Genomic DNA, 12,916 nt, shown 5'->3' with positions numbered 1-12,916 from the left:
ACGTAAGCGCTTCCTGCTCCTATTAAAAGCGGTAGTAACCCTAGAAATATCAATTCAAATATTTATTATATTATAGAAACTCATAGTTGATGCACTAATTGGCAATCACTTACAGAATTCATCAGCAGAAAAGTGTTCTCTCCAGAAACTGCCCGGTTCACCGTTCGTCAGACTCATGTCATACGAAACATTGAGTCCACTTTTCGACGAGCAGTCTGCTAAAACGATGAACCACCAGCGTGGTCTCGATGATCTGAATTCACGGTAACTTGTACAACGCAATTTAGCCCATGGGTCGTCAAGTTGTTCGCAACCTGATATTCTTGCGAGACTAGCTGATAGTGGTACTATTTGCCCGTGATCAAGACTTAAAATAGATTTTTTTTGCTCGCATGTTTTGTCTGATGGGTAAACACTGGGCCACTGATTTGGCGCGTCATAATAAAGCAACAAGTTCACGTTGGAAGTTTCATTCGAGTTTTCTTTAACGACGAAGTCATAGTGGAACTTTCCTTTTTCAGTCAGAAAACAGAATCTAGCTAAAAACGCCCAATTCTGGAAAAAAAAAAAAACCGAGTAAGTATAATTTTATTTATCAAATAGTTAAAAATAAGTAACTGAATAAGTACAGTTTGATAATAGAAGCTTTAACAGTTTTGAAATAAAATAATATAGTGTACAATAGAAATCAATAAGCATTGTATGATAATACGTTAGCTCGTGAATATGTTATTTATTTACTTGATTTGTAACGAGTTCTCCGCGAAGAATTTTCGATTTGACGTGTGTTGTAGAGAAGATAAGTAAAAGTACAATATTACTAATAATTACGTTCATTATGAATATTATTGTAATTATATTATAAATTAAGATTATTTAATGCAAGAGATTTCGTTGATTGATGTCGTTTGATTAAAGGCCGAATGACATTCACGAGCAGGTGGCGGCAGAACTATGCACCTTACTACTACTGATGAAACGTGACATGTTATATTCTACCCTTGCCGATATACTACCCCTGCGGTAGTTTGTGGTATAGGATAGCCACCTGATTACCACATTTTGTATATACACTTCCACCTACGCGATGCCCACCTCTACCGCACAATTGACCTCATTATCATACTGCAGACTTTGCTGTTTGTATAATTATTTTGCATATGAAAAATAAATTGATTAATCGATTGGTCAATTAGCTTCTTCTAAGTAAACTATATAGTCAATATTTTGTAAGCTTTTGTCATTTGATTTATTAAAGTTACATTATAAAATTAAAACAAATGTTTATATTTACTCTTACTGATTTCTTTAGCATAATGCAATATTATTTTATGTTCAATTACTGTACTCTAATAAATTAATACATTAAGAGATATTTTATAAATAAACTGTTAATTTAGTATTTTAATTTAAAATTAAGATAAATTTTCCAAAAACCGTTTGTGCAAAATAAAAAATTTTATCATTTGATATGAAATGAAATCATTATTATCTGTAATACAGTGAAAGCTGTTAAAAGTTACCCCCCTCACGGTTTTGGAAATGCCGTTATAAGACTCGGTATTTATACGATATAAATGCTATATTTTTACCGTAATACTTCAGTTATTTTAGCCAGTTTTTTTGTCGAATTATTACGAAAAAATTACGAAATAAATTCAGAATATTTACAGCAACACAATAGAAACATTCCCGTCTATAAACACCATTTAAACCGTAAATGTATCGCATATTTACTGTATATCTGCGGCACTATTGCAACAAAACCGGAAAAGAAGATCCCTACTTTCTATTATCGGAAAAATACCAAAAATATGCTGCTTTACTACTATTTTTCAATGGCTTCAATTTTTTTTTATAATATTATAAATTATCATGAATAATTTTAAAGAGGGTGATGAATGGATTTCTCTGTGATTATTATTATTATCATTTTTTTTGTCCAGACCGGGATTCGAACCCGGATCACCTAGTTACGCGCCGAAGGCTCTACAAGTTGAGCTATCAGAGACACTATCCGTATCTATTTACTCAGTCACCTAATAAGACTCACCGAGTAATAAACACAACCGTCCATTTTACGGTAGAAAGCATTATATCTTTAATTATATCAGTATAAACGCGGTAAAATTGCAGTATGTCTTTGGCATTTTTATCGTAGAAATACGATTTTATTATTGTAAAATTATAGTAATATTATAGTTAATTAATATGACCCTGAAGTTAGCCAACACCCGCCATTTTAGAAATAAAAAGACCTGTAATTTGGAAAAAATAAATTTTTTTTTAGTTTTGAAAAAATACTCGTCTAGATTTTTGAATTTTCTAAATAAGTATTTTTTCAAAAGATCAAATAATAAATATTCGAGTTATAATTTGAAATTAAATTTTATGATTAAGTATTTTTCTCTTAAAAATTTTTACAAATTTAATTACTTTTTGATTTTTATTTATAATTTTCCGAAATCTAGACGAGTATTTTTTTTATTTTTCACTTTTCCAATTTTTCAGCCTGAAATTCATCGAAAAACGGTATTTTTTAAAAAAATATCTTGTAATTTAAAAAAAAACCAAAATTTTCAAATTAAAAAAAAATACTTATGTAGATTTGTCATTTTTCTGAACAAGTATTTTTTTTTTTTTTTTTATATTTATAACTTTTTTAAATTTGAATAACATAAATTTATACACTATTCACAAAAATTAAGGGATATTAAAAAGATTCTGAATGTTTAGGTGATTTTCAACGAGCTGTCACTCCGATTAAAATGATCGTACAGCAAAAAAAAAAAAGCAAATTGGAGCTCCAAGTGTCTAGTTTTCTTATACGACCTTGAAAATTTTTTATCATGTTTGGGTTCGGAGAAATCCTAAGGAAACTACAAAAAAAAAAAAATTTCCAAATTTTTTCTCGTCTAAAAAAAAGTCTACAGGCTTCAAAAATTTTTTTCCATTGTTTTATTCAAAAACGCTTTTGAAAAATTTAATGCCATTCAATTCGACGCAATCAGAAAGCCTGTACGATGATTTGCCGCGGAGTTATCGCGAATCAAAGCAAAAAAGTGCTTTTTGACTTTGATAATCAATATCTCTAGAAATAATGATCGTGTATGAAATCCAAGGAGGGTTTTGGAAACTACACAATATTCTTTATAAGATACTGTGAACGGCTTTTGACGAAAAAATTTTTTTTGAACTGAAAACTTTGACTGAAAAAAAGACAAAAATTCGCATAATTAAGGATATTTGGATAACTTGGTATAACTTTGGATAAAATGGATAAACGAAGGATATCGTCGGTAATTTTCCAACCTTAAAGTGTCCCCTAAAATCTCTGAAAAATTCAAAGCGCTGCGATTTTTTTTTGTGCCCCGAAGCTTCAAATTTTGTTTTCGCAAAAATCACCATTATAAGCAATTTTTCGATTTTCATTCTTTATCTGAATGAAAAAATTTTTTTTTTCTCAAAAATCTTTATTTTTTCTGTCAAAAAGATTGATTTTTTTCGAAATTTGAAAAAAAAAAAATTTTTTATTTTCGAAATTTTTTTTTTCAAATGAAAAAAATTATGAATAAAAAAAAAAGTTACTCGTTCAGAAAAATGACAAATCTACACGAGTATTTTTTTTTAATTTGAAAATTTTTGTTTTTTTAAAAATTACAAGACATGTTTTTAAAAAATAGTGGTTTTCGGTGAATTTCAGGCCGAAAAATTGGAAAAGTGAAAAATAAAAAAAAATACTCGTCTAGATTTCTGAAAATTATAAATAAAAATCAAAGAGTAATTAAATTTGTAAAAATTTTTAAATGAAAAATACTTAATCATAAAATTTAATTTCAAATTATAACTCGAATATTTATTATTTGATCTTTTGAAAAAAATACTCGTTTAGAAAATTCAAAAATCTAGACGAGTATTTTTTCAAAACTAAAAAAAAATTTTTTTTTTTCCAAATTACAGGTTTATTAATACATAGATTTTTTACGGTAAAAGTTCTAGAGTTTTACGGTAATTTTATCGTATTATTTCTGAACTTTGCAGCAAAAGTACGGTAGAAATGCTGTATAACTGTAGTAAAAAAACTGGCCAAAATAACCACAGAAATACCGTATTATTTCAGAATTATAACGGTTAATTTATGGTAAACGCATTAATACCAAAAATTTACGGTATTTCAAAAACCGCGAGGGCCAGGTTGTCTTTCTCGCTCTTGTTAGTGTTTGATAAGAAATTGAGACAGAACTACGGTAACTTTTAACAGCTTTCACTGTATTGTACAAATACTGTATTATACAAATTGTAAAATTCAAATTTCGAATTTAACTCCATCTACTTTGTAAGCTCACATTTCATACATACCAAGTTTCATATTACAAGTAATTGCAACGAGGCTTATTACTTATTAGTCGTCACGAAATAGTCGGAACCGTTAGAACTAAAAATTAATGAACTTGAAAATCTAAATCTTTTAAAATTACTCAATTAAGTAAAGTGAAAATTATTTCTTCTCAGTATTACATTTGTAATAAGCGCTGAATCAAGTGACCACTCTTATAAGATTTAACAGTACAAGACAAGTACAGCAGTATTTAGTTTGGTTAAAGTATTTCAGGTTATTTTTCTATTTTTAATATTCTGTTTATAAATATCAATAATTATAACATAAAAATTTATTTTAGATTATACTTTGGCGATTAGAAAAATAAGAAATCAGTTTATCAAAATGACGTCGACAGAACAAGTCTACCCAAGTTCTAACAGTAATCGTTCTTTGAATCAACTTCACGATGCAATACGTTTGGGAAAGTACGACATTGTCGAAAAACTTGTCCTCGACGGAGTCGACATCAATAGTCACGGAAGATGTGGTTCAACTCCACTCCACTTAGCTGTTAAGTATGAACATCTGAATATAATGAAGTATCTTTTAAAAAATGGCGCCTCGCCTGAATCTCAATATTTATCTCCACGTTACGCTGAGTGGACTCCGCTTCATTTCGCCTGTGAATTAGGAAGGTTAAAATGTGCAAAGTTACTTTTAATACATGGAGCGAATATTAATCCAAATAACGGGGATGATATTCACCCAATACATGTCGCAGTAACAAAACTCGACCATCGAATGATAACTTTACTTCTAGAAAATGGTGCAAATCCCAACGCTCGATTTCGTGACAATTTTTTTATCCGCAACGGTGGAGTTGTTCCTTCGGCTTTCAAACATCTTAATTATACATTATTATTTTATGCAGTAAGTATGGATTCTGTTGATGTGGCAAAGCTGTTATTAAAGTATGGTGCTAACGTCAATGATAAATCTACAGAATCGGATCGAACTCTATTGATGGAAGCTGGACATAGAAATAATCTTGAAATGGTCCAATTATTGTTAGAAAATGGTGCATCTGTTAACGATTATGATGTACTTGGAGGAACAGCATTATTTTATACTCTTCTTGATCGTTGTGTTGTACATTATCAATTTGTTAAATCATATGATCAAATCAAAAAATTAAAATTAATTAAACTTCTTTTACGTTCCGGTGCCAATGTTAATATTAGTGTGAAAACCCGGACGATTTTGGAAATTGCTGTAATTTCAGGATTAAGGGATATAGTTAGATATCTTTTATATTTTACAAATATTAATTTAAATATGAATGATATTAAAATTTTAAAGCTTACATATTTGGCGGATAATCGAATAATACCAGATATTCGAGATGATATTGAGTATTTAAACAAGTATAGAAGAAATTTGATTGAAATCAGATATGATCTGATATCAGAGTGGTATAGAAGACATATGATCGGTATGTCGGTGAAAGATATTTCTTCAGAAATAAATAATCCTGAATGGTTCAATTATGATGTCAGCAATCAGGAACATGAGCGGAGAATAAAATTGATAAAAGAACAAATTAATAAAATTTTAAACAGTTTAAAATGCGAAATAATAGACGGCACGAATATTTCATTATTCAATATACTCACTATCAATAAAAGAGGCTTAGTAAAACTCACATTCAATGAAAAATTAAGAAGGTTTTGTTTAAGGGATTATAAAAATAAATATTTCATGTACTACTCTATGCTGAAAACTCGTTTGAATTATGCAATTCAAAAAAGCTTATTGATTGAAAAGGCTATTAAATTAATTCATGATGTTTTATGTTCTCAAATACCACAAGACTGCTGCGAAGAAATCGTATCTTATTTAAATGACGACGACTTAAATGTATTTGTTGATTAATTTTTATATGTGGTTTTGTACTATAATTATGTGTTTGTAGAATACAGATGATTGTTAATAAATAAATAAAGTGTTTGTCAATTATTATTTTCAAGTATTTATTATTAATTATTATGTATGCTCATATAATTCATTATATTATGTCCCTCAAGCATTTAATGTGTCTGTCAAATTCCTAGTCAAATAAATCAAATGATACTGTACCGTAAAAAAAGAAATGTTTCTTAGCGCTGTACGGTAATGCCGTACGCTACGTTTACTAATGATGAATACACGCGGCCGCGATTACTTTTGTTGATATTTAGTATTTATTTTCAACATATGGGGGCATAAAAAATTAAAAAATATTTCGGAGCATCATCTGAAGTTGATTGTGTGGCAACCGGCACGTGCGGTACTTGGATTGGTCATTGTCATCAATGATCATTTAATAATAATTCACCGTTTAATTAACAATTTTAAAAAACGTAAATAATTTATTCGTAAATAATAATTACTCTAACTATATCACTAATCTATATTAATTCATTTACATCAAATTTATACATTAAAAAATCAGTTATAAATACTCAGATAGTGAATAATAATCATTTTTTTGTTGTGTGATCGTTTATCAATTTTATTAATATGATTTTTAATTTTCAGATGTGGTATTTTAGTATCATTTGTTTATTATTAATATCATCTTGCATATCAAGTGCAGATAAAAAACACAACAAGTATGTGACAACTCTAATAGATGGAAAATGGAAAGATACTCCAATTGTTTTGGAAGTTTCCGAGTATCTTAATGATGAAAATTCTAATTTGTTTTGGAGTTTCGTTGATTTAATTTGTAAGCAAGAAGATGGTTTCATAACTCAGGGTAATAAAATAATAATTTTTTTAATGATTTATTATTTTTAACGATAGATAGAATTTTAAATGATTTTTTTCCTATAGGTACTGATAAAGAAATTTATGACCGAGTAATGAAGTTGGCTGAAACTTTAGTCACTCCAACTGGTTTACCTGTTCTCAAATTGTCTTTGTCATTGAGAATTTATTCTGCTCGAGTTGAAATGTTTTCTCAAATGGCTGTGAATAAAGAAAACATTCCAGATTGTAACAATTTCATAGATGTGGGTGGAAATACGTTTACATGCTCTGCTGACCAAGTTGAAGAATTGATAAATAACTCCGAAGATAATTTACATACGTATTCAGTAGATCATCAGTATCCAGGATCCTCTAAAATAAATAAAAATGTGATACTTTACGGACAGATGGGGTCATCAGGATTTAAAAGTCTCCATGATAAATTAAAATCCCTTGCTGAATCTGACAAAATAACATACATTCTTCGTCATTATGTTAAAGATAGGCCGGATAATAAGTTAAGGTTGTCGGGGTATGGAGTTGAACTACAAATGAAGTCAACTGAGTACAAAGCTACTGATGATTCTGACATCAAAGAAAATTCTGGCAAAGAATCCGAAGAAATCAATGAAGGAGTTGAGGAAATTGACGGAATTAACTTTGGTGTTTTAAAAAAATTATATCCTGAAAAGAAATCTCAACTTGATGAACTACTCACACACTTGTTGGATACAAGTGACGAAGTAAGTGCTCTAAAAGTTTGGCAATTCCAGGAATTAAGTCACCAAGCTGCTGAAAGAATAATGAAATCACCACCGTCAGAAGCTGTCAAAGTATTTACCGACATCGCTCAAAACTTTCCCATGCAAGCAAAGTCTTTGATTAGAACTAAAGTAAGTAATGAAATGAAGAAAGAAATGAAACTTAATCAAGAAATATTCTTCGGGAATTTGCATATACAACCGACTGAAACAGTATTATTTATAAATGGTCTGTATTTTGATATCGACGTGATTGATATTTTAGCATTACTCGAAGCCTTACGATCTGAATTACATGTAATGGAAGCTCTATTAAAAATTGGATTTAGTAATAAAAAAATGGATAAACTTGTCGCATTAGATTTGTCAAGTAATTTAGATAATCAAGATTTTGCAATTGATATCAGGGATTCCGCCATTATGTGGATAAATGATTTAGAAACAGATAAACGTTATCAAAAATGGTCTTCTGCATTGACATTGTTAATAAAACCGATGTACCCTGGTACACTGCGTCAAATACGCCGTAATTTTTACAACTTAGTTTTGATAATTGATCCACTGAGTGATAAAATAAAGCACTTATTAAACACAATAGACACTTTAAATAAACACTCAGCACCTATACGTGTGGGTTTTGTTTTTGTAACTAATTTTAATACATCAGCAACTGGATTTACTGATCCAAGTGTCGCTGTCAATAATGCTTTCCATTATTTGACAGAGGAGAAAAACCAATTTGAAGCATTCAAGTTTTTGTTGACGCTACAAAACTACATTAGTGGTGACAGTATTGATGTAACAGACGTAAAAAAAGCTCTCAAAATACGTGATCCCTCTGCAGATATCGATGATATATTTGGTGAAGAATCTCAGTATGACGTGGGACGTCATCTAGCCATGGACTTTGTTAAACGAACTGGATTTAAAACTTTTCCCCAAGTATTATTAAATGGAGTTCCACTTGCTAGTTCTGAGGATGCTGATGCTTTTGAGGAAACTGTTCTTACGACAATAATGACTCAAACTCCGATGTTACAAAAAGCCGTTTACAAGGGTGAGGTCGTTGAGTCTGACGATATTGTTGATTTTATGATGAGCCAACCCAATGTCATGTCGCGACTGAATGACAGAATATTGCAACCGGAAAACAGTAAATGGTTAAATTTGATTGGTAACTTACCGAAAAATCAAGAAATTTCTAGTTGGAATCAGCAAGACACTGCTACTTGGTTAATGAAAAATTCAAATTACTTGGTAATGCCTCGACGAGTTGATAAACAACATCTTTATACTTACTGGGTTGCGGCAGATTTTGAAACTATCAAAGGGCGACAATTATTGCGTGAAGCTCTGAAGTATTTAGACGGGAATACTGATGTCAGAATCACGATAATTGTTAATAATATCGATAAATCCAATGATCCACTTGTTAATATTAATATGATTGTTCTAGCAGCGATGGAAACATTACCTCCGAAAAACGCTATTAAATATATCAATAACATTTTGCAAGAAGATAATGTAGCATTAATAAAAATCGATAAATTCGATTTCGGTGAGAACAGTATTAAAGAAAAATTAACAGAGCAAGAATTTAAAATGAAAGTATACAAGTATTACGCTAAAACTGCTTTGAAATTAATGCCTGGAGATCGAGCAGTAGTTTGCAATGGCCGAATTCTCGGCCCGCTTGATGAAGATGAAGAGTTTACACGTGATGATTTTTCGCTGCTCGAACGCTTCAGTCACAATACTTACGGCGATAAATTGATTAAGAGTTTACAAGCTCTTCAATCGACTGATGACGATGACGACGATACTGAAATTTCAGATGACGTTATAATGCAGATAACATCTCTTCTTGTGTTACGTCCTCAAACACAAAGCCGGTATGATATTCCATACAGTGGAGACGAACACAGTGTTATTAAAGTATCTGCAGCAAAATCTAATGAAGCTGCGTTCAACCTGATTGCAATCGTCGATCCAGTATCACGTGGTGCCCAAAAATTGGGTGCCATTTTGAGTACTTTGCAACAGTCGCTTAATTGCAACATCAAAATATTCCTCAATTGTGTGGATAAAAACAGTGATATGCCTTTAAAGAGTTTCTACAGGTTTGTTTTTGACCCTGAATTGCAATTCAATGCTGATGGTCAACTAGTGGGAGCACAAGCTAAGTTTACTAAGCTACCAACGTCTTCTCTGTTGACTCAATACATGCATACTCCCGAGAACTGGCTGGTAGAAGTCGTCAAAAGTGTCTACGATTTGGATAATATCAAGCTAGACAATGTTGCAATGGGAGTTCATAGTGAATTTGAGTTGGAACACTTATTATTAGAAGGTCATTGTTTTGAAGCTTCCATGGGAAATCCTCCCAGAGGATTGCAAATTACTCTCGGCACTGAAAAACAACCTGTTATGGTTGACACTATTGTAATGGCCAATTTAGGATACTTCCAACTAAAAGCTAACCCGGGAGAGTGGTTACTTCGCTTACGTCAAGGAAGATCTGCTGATATTTATGACATACATTCAGTCACTGGACAAGATGTAATCCAAGATAGCAATGAAGTTAAAGTTCTTATTAGTTCGTTGAAGAGTCATGTGCTGAAACTCAAAGTCTCTAAAAAGCCTGATAAGATGCATACAGATTTATTGGCTGACGATGATAGTCAATCCGGAATTTGGAACTCTATATCCAGGTAATTTAATTCCTTTATTTATTAAATTTCAATTTCATTATTTAAGAACTAGATAAAATAGATAAATGGCGATTCAATAATATTTGATAGGATATTTATATCTATTTTTAAAATTTGTTCTAGCTTTTCCGATTATTGGTAAGCTTTTTACGCGTATGTAGTTATAAATTATAGCAAATAGTTTTATTGTTATTAATAATATTGCAGTGTTGGATAGAATTGATATTGTTTTTACAATTGATGACTCAATTATAGAATTAAATGCAAAACTAAACTCATTGAATAAACTCAAGTATCAGAAATAATTATAATTACAAATTAAGAGGTCATAATAATTGTATAACTTTATTTATAATTAAATAGTAAATTGCGACTATATAATCAAAATCACAATTATAAATGATAGTAAAAAAAAATTGATTACTCAATTTATTCAAAAGTAATTGATTAATACACATAATTAAGATTAAATACAATTTTAATTTCCGATTTAGATTTGATTTGATAATCAACTAATTGATTAAAATTTTAATTGATCAATTCTCAACACTACATAGTAGATTAGTTTAGAAAAAAATTTTTAGCTGAAAATATTCTTCCATTGATACTTTATTTTTAAGAATTTTTTTTTTTTTTTTCATTCTGTAGGACATTTGGCTCAGACGACACAGAAGAAAAGGATGAAAAAATAAACATATTTTCTCTAGCTTCGGGTCATCTTTACGAAAGATTCTTAAAAATCATGATGCTCAGTGTTATAAAACACACAAAGTCACCAGTTAAATTTTGGTTCCTGAAGAACTATCTATCACCTACGTTGAAAGACTTTTTACCACACATGGCCAAGGAATACGGATTTGAATATGAACTAGTACAATACAAATGGCCAAGATGGCTTCATCAGCAAACCGAAAAGCAAAGAACTATTTGGGGTTACAAGATTCTCTTTTTGGATGTACTGTTTCCTTTGGATGTCAAAAAAATAATTTTTGTTGACGCTGACCAAGTTGTACGGGCTGACTTGAAAGAACTAGTCAATTTGGACCTGGAAGGCGCTCCGTACGCTTACACTCCATTCTGTGATAGTAGAAAAGAAATGGAAGGATTTAGATTTTGGAAACAGGGATACTGGAGGAATCATTTACAAGGACGTTCGTATCATATTAGTGCGTTGTATGTTGTTGATTTGAAGCGTTTTAGGCGTATTGCTGCAGGTGATAGACTAAGAGGCCAGTATCAAGCGCTCAGTTCAGATCCAAACAGTTTATCAAACTTGGATCAAGACTTACCTAACAATATGATTCATCAAGTTGCTATTAAAACATTGCCTCAAGAATGGCTTTGGTGTGAAACTTGGTGCAGTGATGCATCTAAAAAGACTGCTAAGACTATTGATTTAGTTAGTATTTACTTTCTCAATTTTTATGTATATTTTTATTATTTATTGTAAGTGAATTTAATGATTTGATTTTTCTTTTCTTTAGTGTAATAATCCGATGACTAAAGAAGCTAAACTACAAGCAGCTATGAGAATTTTACCAGAGTGGATTGGATACGATGAAGAAATAAAAACTTTGCAACAAAAAGTGGAGAATGAAAGTAAACAGCTTGAAAAGGAAGAAAGAGACGACCATGGTAAATTAATTATTAATTTTAAAAATTATTTTGTTTCATATACTAAAGAAACAACTACTTTTTCTTAATTATTTCTTATCTTTTATTTCTGAGAAGTTTTTATAATTATTTATTTCTTTTTCAGATTTAGAAGATAGTTTGAAACATGAAGAGCTGTAAATTAAAATTATTTTAATGTAATTGAAGGAATACAAAGGTGTTACGCCATAAAAATTGTACAAATTAAAATTTTTACACCCCGATTTTCAAGCTCACTATACAACAATAAGTAGGATCTGGTCTTGACAAGAACTTTTATAGACCGCAGCAAATGTAACTCAAGGTAATAAGAGTATTTAAAAAAAAAAAAAAAAAAAAAAAAAAAACATAAATTAATAAAAATTTTGTGTTCTAATTTTTTGTAATTTTAATCAAGTTAAGTATAAACATCATTGTTGAACTTGACGATGTTTTATTTTCATTACATCGCATTGTACAATATACGCTTTAGTTTTATAATAATTATAAAAAAAAAAAAAATACATGATTCTTATCAAAAAAAATAAATAAAAAAAAAGAAAATAAAATAGTCTTCTATTTATTGGTGAGCATAAATTGTATTTATAATTCTAATAATAATAATATTATAATCTCTTTACTGACATTATTGAAGAGCATTCATCAAACAATAGGGATTTAGTTTAACATGGATAGTATAA

The 12,916-nt window shown here is 30.1% G+C and overlaps 2 protein-coding genes across 4 annotated transcripts; both read left to right on the top strand.

Annotated features, from left to right (window-relative positions):
- Window positions 1-4,391: 4,391 nt before the first annotated feature.
- On the top strand, window positions 4,392-6,340 carry LOC123262631 (putative ankyrin repeat protein RF_0381). 2 transcript variants are annotated; one of them, XM_044724912.1, is made up of 2 exons: window positions 4,392-4,603; window positions 4,680-6,340. In XM_044724912.1, exon 2 carries the CDS (start codon window positions 4,724-4,726, stop codon window positions 6,251-6,253), a length of 1,530 nt encoding a protein of 509 aa, XP_044580847.1. In that variant the 5' UTR covers window positions 4,392-4,603; window positions 4,680-4,723; the 3' UTR covers window positions 6,254-6,340. The 2 variants fall into 2 exon arrangements, with proteins under 2 accessions (XP_044580847.1, XP_044580846.1); XM_044724911.1 differs by having other exon boundaries at window positions 4,392-4,612.
- Window positions 6,341-6,595: 255 nt separating this feature from the next.
- Window positions 6,596-12,722, top strand: LOC123262630 (UDP-glucose:glycoprotein glucosyltransferase). 2 transcript variants are annotated; one of them, XM_044724909.1, is made up of 7 exons: window positions 6,596-6,720; window positions 6,899-7,118; window positions 7,196-10,583; window positions 10,707-10,721; window positions 11,232-11,982; window positions 12,068-12,218; window positions 12,343-12,722. In XM_044724909.1, the coding sequence occupies exons 2-7, from the start codon at window positions 6,899-6,901 to the stop codon at window positions 12,375-12,377; spliced, it is 4,560 nt and encodes a 1,519-aa protein (XP_044580844.1). In that variant the 5' UTR covers window positions 6,596-6,720; the 3' UTR covers window positions 12,378-12,722. The 2 variants fall into 2 exon arrangements, with proteins under 2 accessions (XP_044580844.1, XP_044580845.1); XM_044724910.1 differs by lacking the exon at window positions 10,707-10,721.
- Window positions 12,723-12,916: the final 194 nt, after the last annotated feature.

This window comes from Cotesia glomerata, linkage group LG4 (assembly GCF_020080835.1).
Source record: "Cotesia glomerata isolate CgM1 linkage group LG4, MPM_Cglom_v2.3, whole genome shotgun sequence".
Lineage (NCBI taxonomy): Eukaryota > Metazoa > Arthropoda > Insecta > Hymenoptera > Braconidae > Cotesia > Cotesia glomerata.
Note: the sequence above shows the minus strand (reverse complement) of the source record. Positions and strands in the feature narration are given on the sequence as shown.

Bases quoted from the DNA above. Each gene is read 5' to 3' on its own strand.
- LOC123262631 (XM_044724912.1), top strand. From the start codon at position 4,724: ATGACGTCGACAGAACAAGTCTACCCAAGTTCTAACAGTAATCGTTCT.
- LOC123262630 (XM_044724909.1), top strand. From the start codon at position 6,899: ATGTGGTATTTTAGTATCATTTGTTTATTATTAATATCATCTTGCATA. The intron at 7,119-7,195 runs GTAATAAAATAA...TTTTTCCTATAG, and splicing joins AGATGGTTTCATAACTCAGG to GTACTGATAAAGAAATTTAT. The intron at 12,219-12,342 runs GTAAATTAATTA...TTTCTTTTTCAG, and splicing joins GGAAGAAAGAGACGACCATG to ATTTAGAAGATAGTTTGAAA.